This window comes from Anomaloglossus baeobatrachus (assembly GCF_048569485.1).
Source record: "Anomaloglossus baeobatrachus isolate aAnoBae1 chromosome 5 unlocalized genomic scaffold, aAnoBae1.hap1 SUPER_5_unloc_3, whole genome shotgun sequence".
Lineage (NCBI taxonomy): Eukaryota > Metazoa > Chordata > Amphibia > Anura > Aromobatidae > Anomaloglossus > Anomaloglossus baeobatrachus.
In genome coordinates, this window is record NW_027441806.1 from 289,342 (window position 1) to 311,163 (window position 21,822).

General features: G+C 40.1%; 1 protein-coding gene across 1 annotated transcript in view; it reads right to left on the minus strand.

The window, feature by feature from the left end:
- Positions 1 to 18,660, minus strand: part of LOC142259158 (uncharacterized) — a 92,502-nt gene extending 73,842 nt beyond the window's left edge. Inside the window, exons 1-4 of the mRNA XM_075331662.1 lie at positions 18,541 to 18,660; positions 18,360 to 18,457; positions 18,072 to 18,162; positions 1,306 to 2,913 (exon numbers count right to left, since the gene is read on the minus strand). Coding sequence (XP_075187777.1) covers positions 1,306 to 2,913; positions 18,072 to 18,162; positions 18,360 to 18,457; positions 18,541 to 18,625 — 1,882 coding nt within the window. The 5' untranslated portion in view covers positions 18,626 to 18,660. The remainder of the gene's footprint in view (positions 1 to 1,305; positions 2,914 to 18,071; positions 18,163 to 18,359; positions 18,458 to 18,540) is intronic.
- Positions 18,661 to 21,822: the final 3,162 nt, after the last annotated feature.

Below are 21,822 nucleotides of genomic sequence, written 5' to 3' on the forward strand. Positions count from 1 at the left end.
CAAAGATGGGGAACATTACTATAAGATGGGGACAAGACTGGAAACATTACTACAGGATGGGCACATTACGATAAGATGGGGACAAGGCTGGGGACATTACTATAGGATGGGGACAAGGATGTGCTCATTACTGTAGGATGGGGACTAGGATGAGGCACAATACTACAAGGGGACAAGGATGGGCACATTACAACAAGATGGAGAACATTACTAAAAGATGTTGGCTAAAATTTCTATATAGTGATAATTGTAACACTATTAGTTACAAGAAAGGGATAAAATGTAAAAAAAAAACCCAAAAAATAAAATAAGGCATGACTTTTTTTCTACCATGAAATTTTTTTTATATATTTAAACAAAGAATGTACACATTTATTATAATAAACAAGTGGAAAATGTTCAAAATTAGTGATCCAAAGGTGTGTAAAAAAAAAAAAAAAAAAAATACGGTACCAATAAAAATGTCACTTTGTCCTGCAAAGAATGCGCCCCCCCAATTTATTTTTTTTCCTCTGTGCGGCCCATACACCCAGCCGAATTTGAGACCCCTGTATTAGACATATAAGGCTTTCATGTGATGTAACATTTGTTACCATAGAAACAAAAAAAAGGTCACAAAGCCTAAGACTTGTCAGCAGCCCCTTGCATTTACAATTAAAGTCCCCTTAAAACCTATAAGATGTGTATTGGGGAATAGAGAAGGGAGTCAGTTCCCAATGATGAGGAAAAAACTACTAAACTTAGTGGAAAGTGATTATAAAACTCGATCACATCAGATGTTCCCACAAAGAAGGAATGGATCGTAGATGGAAATAGAAATTTCTAATATGAACATGTTTATTATTGTAGTATAGAGAAGATACAGACATTGTTCAGACATGGAGATTGTGCGCTGAAAGTAACTGTAATGAATGGCAGATCGCTGAGATTGGGAGTTAGGAAGAAGAGGGTGGAGGAATATTGGGTATTTTGGGGGGAGGGGTGTAATACTCTTCTTCATATAGTGAATATATAAATATACAACAATGTGAAATTTTTGATAAACATGTAATATTGTTTTTTATTTGATTTTTATAAAACAGACGTCTATTAGTAATTGTATATATTATAATTCTAATGTAACTTCTAACGTGCTTTCCCTTTCTTGTTTACTTACTTGCCTTTACTCTTGACTGTTTCTTTTGTGTTTTCTTGTTCAATTTGTCAAATCTATATTTTCTCCCCATGTGAATTTTTCTTAATGGTCGATAAATTATAATTTGAGTAAAACATTTTTCACCTTTTAGGTGTTATAATGGCTTCTACCCTTGTGAGTTTTATGATGTTGAAAAAGATGGCCTTTTTGTGCAAAACATTTCCCACATTCTGAACATGAAAAAGGCTTCTCCCCTGTGTGAGTTCTCTGATGTGTAACAAGCCACGATTTTTGACTAAAGCATTTCCCACATTCTGAACATGAATATGGATTCTGCCCTGTGTGAGATCTTTGATGTGTGAGCAGATGTGATTTATGTGCAAAACATATCCCACATTCTGAACATGAAAAAGGCTTCTCCCGTGTGTGAGATCTTTGATGTGTGAGCAGATGTGATTTATGTGCAAAACATATCCCACATTCTGAACATGAAAAAGGCTTCTCCCCTGTGTGAGTTCTCTGATGTTTAACAAGACACGATTTTTTACTAAAGCATTTCCCACATTCTGAACATAAATATGGCTTCTGCCCTGTGTGAGATCTTTGATGTGTAACTAGATATGATTTAACTGCAAAACATTTCCCACATTCTGAACATGAAAAAGGCTTCTCCCCTGTGTGAGTTCTCTGATGTTTAACAAGACACGATTTTTGACCAAAATATTTCCCACATTCTGAACATGAATATGGATTCTGCCCTGTGTGAGACCTTTGATGTGTAACTAGTTGTGATTTATATGCAAAACATATCCCACATTCTGAACATGAAAAAGGCTTCTGCCCTGTGTGAGTTCTATAATGTATAACAAGATATGTTTGACCTGCAAAACATTTCCCACATTCTGAACATGAAAAAGGCTTCTCCCCTGTGTGAATTCTCTGATGTCTAACAAGATTTAATTTAGTTGCACAACATTGCCCACATTCTGAACATGAAAAAGACTTCTCCCCTGTGTGAGTTCTCTGATGTGCAACAAGATTTGATTTACGGGCAAAACATGTTCCACATTCTGAACATGAAAAAGGCTTCTCCCCTGCGTGAATTCTCTGATGTGCAACAAGATTTGATTTACGGGCAAAACATGTTCCACATTCTGAACATGAAAAAGGCTTCTCCCCTGTGTGAGTTCTCTGATGTTCAAAACGTGTTGATTTACGTGTAAAACATTTCCCACATTCTGAACATGAAAAAGGCTTCTCCTCTGTGTGAGTTCTCTGATGTGTAACAAGATGTGATTTAGTTACACAACATTGCCCACATTCTGAACATGAAAAACACTTTTCCCCTGTGTGAATTCTCTGATGTGCAACAAGATTTGATTTACGGGTAAAACATCTTCCACATTCTGAACATGAAAAAGGCTTCTCCTTTGTATGAGTTTTCTGGTAACTAACAGACTCTGAAGAAAATCTTCTCTCCCCTGTGTTAATTTTTTTATGGATTTTTCGATTTTCTGAAGTTGAAAACTGCTTCTTTGCTGTAAGAACATTTTGATTTTTAATGCCTCTTTTGTGACATTTATTTTTTTTAATAGTCTGTGATGAATCAGAAGGTAGGCGTTGTTTAAAAGAAACTGATGATAGATCTTTGCTGTGGGGGGATGATGGTATATCTGGAATAGTAGCATTCACTTTAGTTATATCTTGTGCGATATCAAGGTCATATGATTGAAAAATTGAAGATGTCAGTTGTGCCTCTATTCTCCTGGTACACTCATCTGCCAAGAATAAAAAATATTTGTAATATATACAAATTGAAGGATAACATTGATAAAATAGCTTGTAACACATTTACTGGCGTACCCACACGGTCCTGCACCCTTTTCCTGCTGGGGACTTCAGCACACTTATCCTCCCGGTCACTCAGTGGAGACTTCCGTGACCATGGTCACTGCTGCCATCTCCCAGGGCCTGCACACACCATGCAGAACTCTTGGGAGAGTGCTTAGGGCGCGAGCACCTATTCTTAAAAGGCCAACGTGCCCTAACCAGGAAGTCAACCTATGGCTGAGAGGCACTGGGTATTTAAGGCATCCTCCCCCTATGGGAAGTGCCAGGGCAACATGGTCTATCCTTAGAGACGTGTTGCTAGTTGTCAGCTCCGTTTCCTGAGTGTTATATTGTGGGTGTGAATATGTGTCTGTATCCTAGTATCCGATGTGCTTAGCAGACCTGCTGCATCTGTCTATACCAGTTGTGCTTGCCAGACCTGCAGTGCCTGTCAGTATAACCTAACCCCGACTCCTGAGGACAGCTGTCGCCATCCCGTGACTCCCTGGAGTAGCACCAAGTAGCTACCTTCCAGCACAAGCCTAGCCTCGCCATCAGAGGCTCTAATAAAGATGAGGTATTTACTTAGCTACGCCCCTTCTGGTTAAGCCAGTGCTGCGGCCCAGTGGGTCCACTCCCGCAAGCGTAACATAGCTAAAAAAAAGCTGCAAGTTATGTAAATTGTAAACAAAAACTGTTTACAATCTAACAGTAGACCTCAGAGCAGGAACCAGTAGACCATGATGTTCAACCCTCTTTGTTCATTTTGCCTCCCGTATATTTTATTAAGTCATCAAATAATATTTTGTAGGCCAGGTTATACCAAACTGCTACTCCGATAGTGGAAAAATGGAGGGTTTCCACAATGGTTGTAGCTGAAAGACTCTTGATTATAAAGAGATATGGCTTCTGTCATTTAGACTAAAGCAGAATACGGTAAATGCTATTTAATGATTATATTTTATGGCATTACTATTTGTTTTAGGAGCATTGAAATGCAATGTTTGATCACTTCTAATTCTTTTATATTTTTGGCGAATTTCAGGTTTGTTTGTTGTTTTTTTAATAAATGCAAAACAAATTATTCTAACAGTACAAGTAAGATAAAGTACAAATCTCAGAAACACTGAGGTCAGATTAAAAATAAGCCATCACCAGATTTGGCCCCTATAAGCTGCAGCCACTACCAATAGGCTCTTAAATTCAGCATTCTAGAATACTGTATAAGAGTCTAGGCTGCTCTGTATAACATAAAAAAACTGAGTCCTCAGTGGTTGATACCTTTTAATGGCTAACTGAAAAGATGGTTATACTGAGCCTGATGAAGACACCTGAGTAGTCTCAAAAGCTTGCTATTATTACCATCTTTTCAGTTAGCCATTAAAAGGCATCAACCACTGAGGACTCTCAGTTCTTTTAAAAAAATGTTTTATCTCTACTGGCTAACACGGTACAAAGATATATTTTACCTGTAACATAAAAAAAGCACTTTTATAATACTCACCTAGGTGCGGTCCGGTCTAATGGGTGTCGCTGGTCTCCGGTCCAGCACCTTCTGCCCAGCTTCATGTGGACAAAGCGTCCTACATCATCCACACAGGCCGGTATTGCAGTCCTTGCGGATGGCAGATCAAAGTATTGTAGTGCGCATGCACGGGCGGTCTTAAACCTTTCCTTTCGCTTGCGCATGCCATTACTTTGACCTGCCGTTAGCAGGGCAGATCAAACTGCACCTGCACATGACTGACATGCCGGCCTGTGTGGATGACGCAGGACACATCATCCCTACGGGCCTGCGAACAAAGAGAATGCTCATCTTAGTAGAGAGGAGGCACCGGACTGCAGAGCAGCAACACCCATCGAACCAGACCACCCCGTAGGTGAGTATAAGTGTTTTTTACGTTATACAGAATGGCCTGGGCTCTTATATACATGATTCTAGAATATTGTATATAAGGCTCACTGGTGGTGGCCGCAGATTATAGTGACCAAATCTGGTGACAGGTTCTCTTTAAGTATTACAAAGTTGTTATCATGTAAAGTGACAGATGTCAGATTGGAGAAATGGGGCCTGGATAGGAGCAGAAAACTGGCTCCAGTGGAAAGCCATGAAATAAGAGCGGCTTTGTACTAACTACTATAGAGAAAACTGTGACTATAGATAATAACACATCAACTAAAATGACCGCCCTCCACCCCGACAGCCTTCACCGTCAGTGATTTAGTAACTAGAGGTGACACATCTAGAATAATTACAGTATGTGGCTCGGGGGCTCTCGGCAATCCAAACTATTGTAGGGGCCAATATCTTCTGTCAGATGAGTTTCTTGAAGAAATATTAGACATTTACTTTCTGCCTCTCGGACTCCACAATGGACGGCTCCAGTACAAGTTCTTATATAATGGACATTTGTAGAATTCAGAGAAAATATCTTTCAGGCTCTTCAAGGTAAAAATATCAGAACTTTATGTGTTAATTACTTTCCTTTTTTTCTAATTACATTTTGGAAATGATGTAGGTGGGCTGCCAGACCTCCATGTACCCACTGTGGGGTAATTCTAACCTCCCTCATATGTTACAGTTACTCTATGCCCAACTTTAGATATAAACGCCCCTATCAGCTCATTCATCAGAAGGGAGTGAAGGAAGATCCATCAATAAGATGCCGAGATTCTAGGAAGATGGATTCATTGCTCTCAGTGGAGAAACAATAAGAATCTTGTAGTTATGATACTTATTAATGGAGAGAGGTCTACTGAGGTCTCATCAACTACAAGATTATTATTTTGTTTCTCCCACTGAGAGCAATCAATCTTTATTCACCTGGAGAACACGGCACCAAACTAAGAATCTAGGACGTCACCAGCATCATTACCCTCCGCTTTCTCTTAGGGGTCCACCATACTGATTAGATTTTTCTTCCCATGATTTTCTAAGTTGTCTGCACATTCTACGTACACTGTCATGACTGCAGTATTGTAGAGGCTTCACCTAGTACCTCAATTTACCTCCCCTTCGGGGTTCGCAACCACCCCATACCTGGATACCCTTCCACAAACGACAGACAACCATTTTGGATTAATTATGGCCAAATCGGCCTTTATTATAACAAAATACAATAAATCAACATGAAAAGTGAGGAGGTTCTTGGAGCTCCAAAGCCTGGCGGAAGCCATAAATACTTGAAACCATCCAGCATTGCCCCCAGCTGCGACCACAAGCTCGGGGGCTCCACTATTGCTGGAAAATTACCAGTCCAAGCTGCAAGCCACGATTTTCCGGGCACAATGTCCGACCACATCACCTTCATATTGGAAATTGACGCCCATGAGCGCAGAAAAAACGTGCCAGATATCCTGAATTAAAACCCCAGAACAATCCCCTTGGATATGTAAAGCAAACCCATCAGGGGAATGGTCCAACCTTCCAAAACGGTGGAATTCCAACAACACTTGTCTCTCAAACCAGACCCCGATCCACCGAACAGTCGCCACACATGTACACAAACCCCACAGTTCCCATTCCCTCACACCCAACGAGCCTCCAATGGCCAACAAACTACACTGCCTGGGTGCTCCATGGGTAATACAATGGGGGGGAGGGGGGAGTAAACAAGGAAAGAAGGTAGGACAGTGACCTCACCACTGTCAAAAGAATCTTACCTAGGAGTTCCAACCTCTCAGGCTATCCTTATGATACCTTCCTTTACCCCCCTACTCCGAATGTGGGCGCAAATACATGTTTATATCTCTTGTATTCTCACCTACCAATTCTTTTCACCACCTCCCGAAGGAAGCCTGCTCGTACAGTCCCAACTGCAACCCCAATTTGAAAAGAATGGAATGAAAAAAACCTGTTAGCCTAACTGCTATAAGGCAGCCAGGCACCATCCACAAAAATGACACGACACAGAATCTTCAACAAAAAGGAACCATCGCTATGCCTTAATAATGGCCCTGGACGATTGGCCCCTAAACTTAGCCAATGTCTAAAACATTCCACAGGATGCCTCCTGAATCCTCTAAAGCCCCAACCTCACCAGCCTGCCCTTATTGTCTGATTCGATCTTTGGCATCTGGATCCCAACAATCCCGACTGAATGCCAGGAATTCCCCCCGCATTGGCACAAATGTCTGGTCCACTTACCAGTTGTCCAATCCAAAAAGGCCCATGAAAAGCAAACAACCCTTCTCAAACCATTAAAATACACCAAATGTAGCCCGGAGGTCATGGCCCCAAAAGAGGCCCATGAAAAAGCCGAATCCAACAACCCTTCTCAAACCGTGAAAATACATCAAATGTAGCCCGGAGGTCATCTCCTTTAGGTCCTTGAATGCAACTGGCCTATGTACATCCATTTAAGTCAGCCCCTCCTGCAACCTTTTAAGGCCTGACACACCAGGAGATCTTTCATGATGCCTGCCGCACCAAACTTATCTCTGAAAACGCCACCCATACCCAACATAATAACTTGATGGACCAACCAACCCTACCGCGCAACCCCATTTACCAACACAGTGACACTCACACTAAATCCTCTTGGGATATTGACTCCACAAATTGTCGCTGCCAGGCGACCCACCCTTCCCCGCTGCATTATAGGGTGAACTACGGCCCAATCACAAAGGAACCGAACTAAACAATGAGCCCTGTGTTCAGAACCCAGCTCAACACTCCACTATCCCATGGCAGCCTCAGACTACGCCCAGGCACCAAAGACCCAAAATTATCCCACTGCTAGTGCGCGAGTGAATCCGTGATGGAGACCTCCAACCTCAGAAACCTGAATACCCCTACCCAGAAAATGAAGTCAAAACACCCGAGATGAGCTATCGCATAAACCGAACCATGGGTGATGACGCCACCATCAGTTTAATTGATGGCCATGACTGCCCACATGTTGTTGTCATGCAAATGTATCCCGATTACTAAACTATAACCCCGAATTGTCCGTCCCCCAATTATGGGAAAAAACTTGGGCAATTCAACTTTCTTGGTGAATCTCAATTCCCCACAACAATCCAGCCAAACGTCTGCTCACCAATTGCCCCTAACATACGAGCCAAAGCAAATACGGCTCACCACATCCGTAAAAGCTCACGGCCAAAACTTTTCAATCACCTCCCTCAATAACAAAGACTGTCCATTGCACATCTCCAGAAAACTTTCCAACACCTGCATAACCACTTTTTGTTTTTTGGAAACCTGCGCTCTAAGCGCACAGTATCAATTGTGATCCCTAAGAAGCTAATGCCAGTTGAGCAACCTTCTATTTTTCTTGTGCGCCAAAAGAACCCCCCCATCAACCGGCTACCCACTCCATGGATGCCAGAAATAACTAACGAAACGTGTGGCCCAGGAGGTCCAATGAACACAAGTTGTCAGGGTAGTGGATCACCCACAAAATCCACCAGCTGGTTACATACTACCATTCCAAAAAAGACAAGATGCTTCAGACTGAGCGCACAGGACCTGAATATCCCATGGGCAAAAAACCTATCCTAAAATAAACACTGACACAAAAACAACCGAACGACCACAGACTGTCAGGGTGGGCCGGTCCATCCTAGCTAACAAATGAACCCTGTACCATAGCATTTATCGCAGTCCAAAACATGTCAACCACTGTCTGCACCACAGTGTAAAGAGCAGGGTTAATACCGCCATAACCAAAACACCCCTTAGGAAATGGCGAATCATACTGATCCAAATTATTCAAGTTACTTTCTTTTTTTTTTTAATTTTACTTTTTGCTCCCCCCCCCCGGCAGCGAATGACCAAATCGCCGAAACAAAGTGAGGGGGGGGGGGTAAAAGAAAGGACCTGCCATGCGTCCCCCGAAAACTGCCTTTTGACTAACCCTACGCCACACCACCAGGGGGCGTTAATAGCCAGACTCCAAATTCTAAATAGAACAGAACTATAAGTGGCGGAGAAGGAATCCTAAACAACCCCAGCAAAAACTGTTCTCTAACAACACCACCTGTTCCTAATCCGAGCACTTCTCAGGTCGCAGACCATCTCTTCAGCCCTCGTCAGGCTCACCCCCTGTAAAGCATCCCCACCTGACTATGACTCCCCCCTCTTAATAAACACCAGGATACCCAGTGCGATGAATCGACTTACCCAGCACACTGGTGCTGAAACTAACAACTACCCTGAACTTGCATAGAACTGCCAGCACTCTTCTGCCTTGAAGCCAGCCCCAAGTGCGCCCCCTGCTGACTGCAGACCTCCTTTATATTAAGTTTTATATACGGTATATTCCCAACACAAACCTCTCCCATGGAAGGACATATTCCTTCCAAAACTATCCCTTCCCATGCCAGGGTACCCCAGCAGTCCTTCAAAACACACATACGCCACGCCATTTTCACCCTGTCATCCAGAATATGATCCCCCTCATTATCCTCTGCTGTCTGCAACCACACCAAGAGTGCACTACCGTGTGATCCCCATATTCAGACTGACCAACCCCTTTTTTCAGTCATCCTCGGGTTCCCAACTGGGATGAGCGACCCCTGTAAACTGCAAAAAATTACAGATAGGTACCTGTAAAATGATTAAAATTAATACATCTAGTTATCAAATATTTCATAGTAAGACATATACGTTCATAGTTCTGTTTATGTTGGAGGGCATAGGTTATTAATAAAGTTTATAAGGGTAAATATGCCCATATTGAATATACTTGAGTGCTGAGCATGGAGGGATATATTTAAATCCTTCCCGAAGCTTCTCGAAGCTTCTAGAAGCTTACGTAATATGGAACTATATTCAACTGTGTTACACTAGAATGCCCTATATGGTTTGAACAGCTGGTATATAATACACGATGGAGGGGGCTACGGGGCGCTCTCCACACTGCCTGCGGTGAGAAGACTCCAGTGCTGCAAGATATGACACGTTGTCCAGGCTAAGAGATGACATCCCCAGCATTGCCGTTCAGGAGCCAAAGAGAGATGGGTAAAGACTTCCCATTGTTCAATATGGACTAAATGAACTCTTTTTACATAAGCTATCAAAGTATATTATTTTTTTCCTTTCTGTAACTGAACCTTGGCAACCATTTTTAAATAGATAAAATACATTTATTTTTTACATTTTTGAGGTCTTTTCTTTCATGCGGCTTTACGTATTTGAAGAAAAATATATTTAAGAGTATATTTTTTAACATTTGGCGAGTCAGCTATTCGTGATTTTTTATATATATATTTTTTTGTTGTTCCTTCACTTTGCATAAGGGGGGTCGAAGTTATCAAAGTCATAAGTATTTTAAGTATCTCCTGCAAAGGATCAGGAATCAACAATTTATAAAAATCACGTAGAACCTAGGAAATACGTATAAGTCAAGTTGCATGAATGTTTTTTTTTTAAATGAACTTTAAAGTCTTTACAAAGTTACAGGAGTTAACTTTCGACGTATTTTTGAGCAAGAAAGATAAAGTCAGTCCATAAGAAGTATTGGACGTGTTGAATAAGGTGGATCAAGTCTTACAGGATCATCCATCAGATCATCTGATCATTTCAGGTAAGAAAATGGATTTTATCTCTTCATATGTGAAGCAAAGTAAACTTCAGTTCACTTATCCAGATATTTCTAATGTAGAAGAGATTTGGTTACGCTTTTATGAGGAGTGTGAACTTGAGAATTCACGTATAGAATGTGCAAGGTCTTTTAATAGAGAGAAACAGAAAATCAGAAATGTCTGTCATTTAGTCTATGATTTTCACAAGTTAATCGTAGAAAAGTGTAAAAATGGTGGAAATAGACAACCTGAATTGTCAGGAGAGTCAGTGACAGAGAGATCCAAAGACTGCTTAGAACCTGGAATGTCAGTCAGTGATATTGTGAATTCTGACTGTAATGTTGGCTGTAATTTTGTAAATCAGAATTTTGATAATGGCGGCAGACATGTGCTACGTAATCAAGGTGCCTTTCAAGATACTGAGAAAGAAGCAGGAAATGACGTAGTGAAGCCAGAAGGGGGAGGAGCCAGAGTGGGACACGTGCAGAAAAGACACGTGGAGAGAGAAAATGGCGACGATCAGTTTCTAAAAATAGAACAGGCTAAGTTAGGGATTACACTTAGAAAAAATTTATTGGACATATGCAAATTAATTCCCGCATATAATCCTAAAATACATGTTTGCAGAAATTCAGAGGTTTTTGAAGGTTCCATCGAGAAGTTAAATTTAACCAATAGTGAGACGAATCAGTTATTCTGTATGTGGTTACCTCAGCATTTGTTTAGACAATTGGCATTAAAAAAGTCTTCTGACAATGAGACATTTGATTGTTCAAATGATAACGACATCATAAGGCTGAAAAATCTCATATTCTGTACAAGGAATGAATCTGATCCAAACTATGAGATGTTGAAGGAATTACAAATTGAACAGAATGAGAGTACGTTCTCACTTATGTCCGTTTTTGAACGTTTATATAGGGCGGTTATTCCAAATGTCAGATTGGATGGAATGATACGTTTATTCATCAAGAAATTTAATTTCCTTGACAATGCAGCCTGTGCGGTGGCATTAAATAAAAAGTCCCTATTCGAATGTCCGACATTTATCGATTTTGTTAGAAATCGCCAAAGTCAATCAAAACAGAAATTAATTAATTCTGAAAAACCAACACAAAAAAGGGTGAGTTTTTGTGAAAAACCAACAGTGTCTCCCAGATCCAAATATTTTTGTGACAAAATTTATGAAATTCGCAGGAAATTTCATGTGAATTATAAGTCATACACCCCCCCTCTTTCCTTGTCACCTTCAATGAAAGAGAAAATTGTCACAAAATCTGATACCGATTATCTCAGACAAGCGATTTTTAAAAGCCCTGAAAGACAGAAACAGGTGTCTTGTGCGGATTCTCTCCCCTGGTCACTAGTGAAAGAAAAAAAGTCGTCCAGAGAATTTGATAGGCAGCGACAGCTGGGTGGTTTTCCAGAGAAAGATATTTTTCCTCATTTAAGGAAAAAAATTGAGTTACAAAATAACTTCAATTCCAATTTTCTGGAAATTACTGTAATAAATCGAATCTTGCAAAAATTGAGGTTTGGTTTTTAGCTGGATAAAAGGGGATTTCTGGATAAATTAATTTTGCTATTTGATAATCATAATTTTTCATATACAGTGAATATATTTATATATTAGAAGTAGTGATAGTAAATCAAGGTCATATTTTCATTTAGTCAAATGATAGTTTAATGTTATAAATTTAATAATTTGATCTCTGTATATGAATAATAATATTTAAAATAAAATAATAAGAGAAAGTAACGGATTTTAAGTGTTTCATTTTTATCATAAATATGATAATAATTTTATTCTTTTATTTCCCTCAGAATTTATCAGTAAAACAGATTGATGAAGTATTAACTTTTTATTTTTACATATGTTCTTGTCTTCAATCAGGTAACATATATTTTCTTGTGAAAGGTTAATTCGCGAAAGCATGATTGAATAATAATTATTATTTTCTCAGGTACCAATGGTCAGAGAAGTATACTTGAACGTTTTTTTTATGAATATATATATCTCCTTTAGAGTTATTAGAAATGTAATCTGAGCTTTGGAATGTAGTAAAACTGCTTGCTGTCTTGGAATGGTGTTCCTTGCACGTGACCAGAGCATGACTTGATACTAAAAGCTAAAAATAAATGTTTGTTCGATGGTCATATGTACAGTGTGTAATACATTGGAATTTGTTTTTTTCGAGAAGTACTTCAAATTAGTAACATAATCTTTGAAATGCGCATAGAATAATTGGGAATACAGGGATTTGAGTCCGTCAATGTTTTTATGTGAAAGTATGTTACAGTCTTGTGTGCATAGATGTGTCAATGAATGATTGATTGTTTGAGCAGCTGCTAAAGTCAAAGTATTTGGATCCAGAGAGAAAAAAAAAAAAGAGAATTTTTGTTTTAACTTAGAAGTTATAAGATATGTATGTATACTATATAGAATAAATAAGTTATAGTACATAAGGAATTTATACAAGATATATATTTTAATTCTTAGACATAGTTCTTTAGTATAGAGATATTAGGATTTTTTATTAAGGGTTTATTCTGAATAGTTACATTCTAGAATAAGGTTATAACGTTTTGATTTTCTTATATCTTTTTGTGTTAGTCACTTCTTTTACTGATACACAGATTGGTAATCATTTTTTCTTTTCAAATATGGAAGTGATATTGATAATATGGTCTTGAAGATATACCACACAAATTTTAATTTAATTTAATCTAAACATATTAATTTTTATAATATCATATTTCATGATATTGAAAGGGGGAGGTTTGGTCTCAATCACACACATTTATATTTGATAAATATATGTGTTTACAGGATACTTTAATAATTAATATTTCAAGTACAAAGGAAGAATTGGGAAAAAAAAATATATATTTGAAGTATATCATAATGCATTTATATACTAAGAGAAGTGTATTATTTGCAAGGTTACATGACTTAATTATTTTTATTGGTTATTGATAGGCTTGGTAATTTTATAAGATACTGGTAACATTAAGGTTATGTATTATTAAAGACATAGGTGTTATATACATAGAAGGCCTTATTTTTATTTCAAGTTTTATTTTTATTCCGATTTTCATTTTTCTTTTTATTCATATTTTTTATATTAATTATTTTAATATTCACATTTTTAAATTAAAATCTTAATTCTACAATTTTATTTTTTTCTTCAGATTTTAAATATCTCAATTGAGAAAACACTTCAATATTTAGTTCAGTAATATCTAATATAAGAATATTACTTTATTAAATATGAATCATATGAAAAGGGGAAAAGTTCCATTTTTTTTTTTTTTTGGAAGAAAAGATACTTCCTTCATCAATACATACAATTGTTTACTTTCTGGTAATACATTATTTTTATATTAGTATGTTAACACATTAAGGGTGAAATATTACTTATAGTTACACATTTTCTTATAGTAGGTTATTTAATAAATAATAGACAAATCAAATAAATTAGAGTAATAAAGATGGAAGATTAAGGTACATCTAGGTTTACCTTCCTATATTTACAAATAATATATATTATATTTTTAATCAATAATAATTTATAATAGGTATTATTGTGTTTTGATGGTATCATCCAGTCTTTTCTAAAAGGTTATTTGCTTTGATTTATAATTTACAAATGATCTAACTAAAAGCCACATTGTTGCTTTCATATTTATAATATGATACATGTTATAGGTACACATTATATTGTTTCATACTTTATATTATATTTTGGTTACATTCAACACATTGCCACCTATGGGTTTGGAAGGGTAATGCACCAATGACAAAAAAGGTCATTACAAGAAAATACTATTGTCTATACCATTATGCAATATTTTATCATTCTGAGTATCAATTATATTAATACTTTTACGATAATAATAATAATGACATGGTATTATAGTATTAGAGTTATGGTACGCTGTGACATTTATTAGTGATAGTTATTGCCATATTTGGTATCTAGATTAGGGAATGAATCAGTCTTCAATCAAGATTACAGAAGATAAAAAGACTTTAAAATTCTTTATTTAACAATAAACATGGAATCACACCAATCTGAGTCAATTACGATACAATTCCCTACCAGTACATGACAATGTATAACAGAGTAGCTGCGACACGAGAAAATTTTCAACAATGAGGCCTTTCCATGTTTACCAAAAGTTTTATATAGCGGGAATACCAGTTTAAGAAGAGAAGAAAATAAAAACAAAAAAGAGGAAAAGCAAGGCGAGAGAGAGAAAAAAAAAAAAAAAAACACGAGTCAGACAAGAAAGATTTAGCGAGAAATGGGAGGAAAAGGGGGAACATAGGGGGAACGAGGTGGGGAAGGGGAATACACTGGGACACGAACAAACACAAAGCAGGGATCCACCCTCTCAGAGTAACTTCTTCCCACGGCGTCCACGGGTCCCCCCTTCAATCTGGGGGGATCCATGTGCCGTATTCGTTAGAATATTTAAACTCGATCCATGGGAACCAAGTCTTGTAAAATGCCTCATGTCTATCGTGGACAGACGCTGTCAGGTCCTCCATATACAGCAGTTCGTTTACCCTACTTGCCCACATCGATAATGTCGGCGGGGAGGGGGATCTCCATCTCAGAGGAATGCACAGATAAAAAGACTTTATATTTTTTCCTAAAGTTAAAAGGGATTTTGCAAAAAGGTCCAAAAGGTAACGTCTCAAATAAGACTGTGTAACATACAAAATACACTTACTGTGCTTGCATCTCAGAAACACAATAGTCCTATGATTTCAGGATGGACAATGACACATGGTCTGTGCATTAAGACCTCCCTAAAGTTACTAAGAAGAGCAATGACGTGTTAAAGTTAACCCCTGTCGTGCTGACCAAGAACGTCTTAACATCTGTTATTCGACAACAGGCAGCATGGAGGATAAAAGGTGACTAATGTAAATTGCACTGCACAGACATCAAAGACTTTTGCTATTCTTCTTCTACACTCATGAACTGTGGTTTATCAACATTGGCTATGGACTTTGTAATAAAGAATAAAGTTTATGGACTTTGATCTAACAATGATAAACGCAATACGGGACTGTACTAAATCGGTAACCATTCATTTTTATCAAAGGATTTATTTCTAAGAGACTGTGTTTATGCCGGATTACATCGGAGATAAGAAGACATCAACTCAGAGGACATCATATGGTGACCGGATTTGGTTTTTGCATTTCTTTTTAGGTCTAGCGAAGTATAGTTATATACATTTTTATATGATTGATCAGTCACAGCCTGTCATAACATAAATCCACATTATTATATTATTGAATTTACAAATTAATTATTCTTCATCATTATTATTGATATTAATCCATTATCGCCAAATAAGGAAAGAAGATTTGTTGTTTTAATGATGTATTAATTAATTTTCGGGGTTGCTCCACCCACTTCAAGGGGGAATTGTAAAATGATTAAAATTAATACATCTAGTTATCAAATATTTCATAGTAAGACATATACGTTCATAGTTCTGTTTATGTTGGAGGGCATAGGTTATTAATAAAGTTTATAAGGGTAAATATGCCCATATTGAATATACTTGAGTGCTGAGCATGGAGGGATATATTTAAATCCTTCCCGAAGCTTCTCGAAGCTTCTAGAAGCTTACGTAATATGGAACTATATTCAACTGTGTTACACTAGAATGCCCTATATGGTTTGAACAGCTGGTATATAATACACGATGGAGGGGGCTACGGGGCGCTCTCCACACTGCCTGCGGTGAGAAGACTCCAGTGCTGCAAGATATGACACGTTGTCCAGGCTAAGAGATGACATCCCCAGCATTGCCGTTCAGGAGCCAAAGAGAGATGGGTAAAGACTTCCCATTGTTCAATATGGACTAAATGAACTCTTTTTACATAAGCTATCAAAGTATATTATTTTTTTCCTTTCTGTAACTGAACCTTGGCAACCATTTTTAAATAGATAAAATACATTTATTTTTTACATTTTTGAGGTCTTTTCTTTCATGCGGCTTTACGTATTTGAAGAAAAATATATTTAAGAGTATATTTTTTAACAGTACCCCAGCCTGTGAGCCCCAATGGGGACGGCGCCGCCACTACATGCAAAGTGCCATGGAACCAACAGCGCTATAAAAACGAATAAATATTACATATTATTATAAACCCCTATTGGTCTGCTTCAATTTTTCTCATAAATCCCGTACTCCCCCCGCATCCCCCATACTCCGCCCACACGATACATCAACAACTTGACTGACATCCACCCCCAGTAAAAAAACTATACTGTATTAGAAAGGGACAAGACACACATAAAGCCCTACTTACCAGGCTGCGCCGGCACGAAGCACCGACCAACCGCCATTCCAGAATCCAGGTGACCCGTCTCCAACCGACACGGCATCTCATCCTCTGCGTCGCCCACCGGTGAGCCCTGACCCACTGATACGCTCAGACCCAGCTCGACTAGGGAGCTGACAGCTCGGTGGGCATCTTCCCGGAATCCAAATCCCAGGAAACCACGGCCAGCATGTATCCGCCTTGTCTCCCCGGCATCGCAAGGTCCCGCAGGTGATGGGTCTCTCGTAGCTAAGCAGCCCCACCGACTGGAGCATCACCGGGTGGAACCGCCGCCATCTTGTTGTTGCCTTTTTCTCTGGTGCTAGAAGCTGGAAGAGGCCCGGTCCCATGACCGACTGCTGGCCCCGCCCACTTCGCAGGTCCCAGCCGCCTCTATGGATTCCTCCCACACCGAGGCCTGCGAACAGGTGCAGAGGGAACAGGCCATGATGAGGAGGGTCCCCGCAGGGGCTCCTGCGGCGCCACCGGGGCCCGGAGCGACGTCAGGGGAGAGGCATTCTGGCAGCCTGGCCCTGCGTGATGGCCGGGCAGGGGTAGAAGCAGCATCCGCTCCTGCCGGCAGTCCTCCCACAATCTCTTGCAGCCGTGCCTGGATCTCTGCTCCATCAGACCTGCTGGCAGCTCCCCTCGCTGTCCCTGAAGATCCTCCAGCGCAGACATCCTCCGATCCAGGCGATGAGAGAAGGCGAGGACGGGCACAGGTACCTTCAGCAGTGGTGGCTACGTGCCGATTGCAGGCCACCACTTTTACCTCACCCTATATACATTCCTACAAATCTCCTGACCACACCTCCCTAAACTACCTCCCCTTAAAGTATCAAACCCCAGCACAGCCCAGCTTGCTCTGCTTTTAACCTCTTGTTTGCCCTCCAAAGGTCACTCTACCCATGGCTGTGCTTAGGGCTCCGTTCTTCCTTTTGGCTTTACAGATTAGAGATCTGGGCAGCTAAGGGTCAACGTCTTCTAATTTCAGGTGATAGGATGGATCCTACCTGTAAGATCTGGCTGATACAGATCTCAATGCAACAGAAGGGCGTCCAATGCCCAAAATAAAGGGAACAGTTTTGGGTGGAGGAGCATGTGGTGGTCTAGGAGGAGAATGGTGACCATTTGATATGGCCGGACTACAACCCTGATAAAGCAGCCACAGCCGGTGACTGAGAAGAATCTGTGACTTCTCTGCATTTAGTGGTCACTACTCACCTGGGCGGTTATCTGTAGGAATCTCCTCTTTACTCCGCTCATCCCGCCTCACATATGTCTCTGTAGTATTAATATGGGACAGATCTTCCCCCTGAAACAAATATTGTAAAAGTCACAGACAGATGGAGAAGTCCCATCTATGATCAGCTCTAATCCTGCCATCTCCACCGCTCTCATTACACAAGTATAACACATATAATACTGGAGGATAAAACAAGACTGAGCACAAGACCTTCACAGCCGTCTACACATCATAGGGAGATTTCATGGCCCCTTCTCTCCATCTACCTGATGATCCTGAGGAACATCGGGATCTTCTTGTTTACAGTCCTGTGGGAGAAGAGGACAGGGACATCTCTCTGGTGTTGTCCTCTTACTGGATAGACCTGGAGGAGACACATACAGGGGCTGAATTCATTCCTTACATACAGATAATTATAGGCCGTGTGTATTTAGTCCTGTCTATTACCTGGTGATGTGAGGGGCTGGGGAACCTCCATCATGACGTCCTTGTACAGATCTTTGTGTCCTTCTAAATACTCCCACTCCTCCATGGAGAAATAGACGGTGACGTCCTGACACCTTATAGGAACCTGACACATACAATGATACCGTCACCCCCCGATCCCTTCATAGCGTTACTGTATAATGTCCCAGCATTCCCAGCAGTGTCACCTCTCCAGTCAGCAGCTCAATCATCTTGTAGGTGAGTTCTAGGATCTTCTGGTCATTGATGTCCTCATGTATCGGGGGGTGAGGTGGAGGCCCCGTGATTGGGCTCAGGGGTCTTCCCCATCCCTCAGACACAGGGGCCTGACAGCGCTCACTAGAGGTCTTCTTCACTACTGTGTAATCCTTGTTATGGAGAGACACAGTAATAAATCTCACTCCAGACATTTCCAGAGTCCTCACCTCTCCAGTTCTGTCCATCTGTTATTCCCATAGATAAGAATGATGTAATGTGACGTCATCAGAATCTCTCACCTCTCCAGTAAGCCGGAAGAGGATCTCTAGGGTGAGGTCTAATATCCTCTCCGCCATCTTGTCCCTGTCCATATCCATCCTTCACGGGGCAATCAGGAGAATTCTCTTCTATAGAAGATCTGTACTGAGAGGATCCGATATTGTAGGGACCTGAATGGGGAGAAGATGACGATGTAACATCATAAAGAATCCTGTACAGTAATATAATTACTGGAGACTTTATATCCGATAACTGGCTGCAGAAATAACGCTAACATGTAGGACATGAAGAAGAAGACAATTCATGGTTTTGGGGCTGCATTAACCGAAATGAAGAACCTCGATTCAATAATATTATGAAGCGGCTTTCTCCCACATGTATGGCACGTGACTATTTGATAATAGTTTGCAGGGGTTTATATTTCCAGATTTTTTCGGCTGATTCTTAAACGTCAATTTTTTTAAATAGTTACTGTGGAAAAGTGACACTGAAAAAGACGTGGGTATCTGGCTGGACGAGAAAACCAATCAGTGCCAGGAAGCTGCTGCCAAGGCAGATAACATAATAGGATGCAGTGAACGAGGCACAGATGCTCCGGACAAGAACAGTTTTGCCTCTATACAAGTCACTAGTGCGGCCACACTTACAATATTCTGCACAATTTTGGGCTCCAGTGAATGAGGAGGACATAACTGAACTAGAGCGGGTGCAGAGAAGAGCGACCAGTAAAGGAATGGAAGGTCTGCAATAGGAGGACAGGTTAGCAAGTTTGGGGTTATTTATTTTAGAAACACAAAGGCTACGGGGCGATTTTATTACAATGTACAAGTATATCAGGGGCATGACTGAGATATTTCTAATGAGCTTTTTACAACTGAGGCCTGCAATGATGACAAGGAGGTTCAATCATAATCACAGATGGGGATTCTCTACTGTAAGAGCAGTGAGAATATGGAACTCTCTGACACATGATGTGATAAATGTTGATAGACTACAAAAATTCAAGGTGGGCTTGGATGCCTTCCGTAAAAAGTATATTATGGCAGGTTATCAGGACTAGATTTTGTGATGGGACATCGATCCAGGGAACTAGTCTGATATTTTTAGTCATGGAGGAATTTTGCCCCTTGTATAGGTATTCACACCCCCAGAACGTTTCCGCTTATTTTTACGTTACACCCACAAACATACATGTATTTTATTGTGATTTTATGCGATATACCAGCATTAAGTAACAAGTATTTGTGAAGTGTAAAGGAAATGATAGATGGTTTTCTAAATATTTAAAAATATAAATCTGAATATAGTGACGTGCATTTGTATTAAGCCCCTTGTAGTATGATGCCCCTGAGTGACCAATTGCTTCCAGAAGTCACATAATTAGTAATTTGAGTCACCTGTATCATTTATTCTCAGTATAACTACAACTGTTTAGTGAAGATTTCACAAGTTTTGTTTCAGAACATTAGGGATCAAACAGCATCTTGAAAACCAAGGAACCCACCAGACAGGTCAGGGATAAAGTTGTGGAGAAGAGTAAAGCAGGGTACAGTTATAAAAAAAATAGCCAAAGCTCTGAACATCTCACTAAGCACTTTTCAATCCATCATCCAAAAATGGCAGGAGTATAGTGTGGAGACATAAGGGTCAGTGGGTGCAGTCGTCCGCTGGCCTGACTGTCTTCAGAAAGACTGCTCGGACCAGGGCTCATCCCACTGAATGCTCGCACTTATTTTTTGTGGGCAGAACACTTCTCAGACAACACAGGGCGAGGGAACTACACATTGGTAGGACGTTACTGGTTCACCAACAGGTAAACACGTATCGTACATTTCCAGCAAGATCACAAGATGGTACAAGCGACAAAGTCTCTCCCATCCGTTGGCTCGCAAGGGATTAGAATCTTTGCGACTTCGGGGCTTCCTGGGCTAACTATCCCAGTCAGCAGCACCCCGCTTTTGATGAGCACCCACTGAGAGGAGATAGTGGCAAGCTTACAAAAATGACTGAGCACAGCAAGATACAGCATTTAGCCAGGCAACTGAATTGTCCTCACCTGGGTTCTCCAGGTACAATTTTGGGCTCAGCATTGAGCAGTGAAGCAGATCTGTGATCTTTCAGCTAAAAATGTTGATTTTAGGCTGAAGGCCTGCAAAATAAATGTGGAAAGAGGAGCAAAGCCCTTTTTATACCCTAAGTTCTCACTTCAGAGTATTGTATCTTACAGGATTGGTGGGAGATGGCTGTTCTCTCATTGGTTCAGTTCAATTCGACTGCATAATATTCCTCTAATTGACATAGTCAAAGAGGCTGAGGCAATCCATATTTAACAGGATATATGGCTCCAGTCAGTCTGACATTAAACAATGGCCAACTTCTCTTGATTTGGCAATCAAAGAAACAAAAGGTTTGGCCTAATTAAGAACAGTTCACCCCTCACACAAATCTCCAGATGCTGAGTTGTCACATATAGCACAACTGCAAAACGGCAAAGACATGGCTGTCCACCTAAACTGACATCCCAAGCAAGGAGAGCACTAATTATAGAGAAGCAGCCAAGAGGCCTGTGGTCAGTGGAAAAGCAGGAGAGATCCAGAGCTCAGGGGGAGGATCTGTCCACAGGACAACTATAAGTCATAAACTCTACAAATTTGGTCTTTATAGAAGAATTAATTTTTTTAAAAGCAAAAGAATAAGAATTGAAAATTGCTTCACAGACGCCGTCATCCAATTTACCTGAGATACAGCTGTTTTGTAAAGTAAAAGGGGCAAAAATGTCACCTCTAG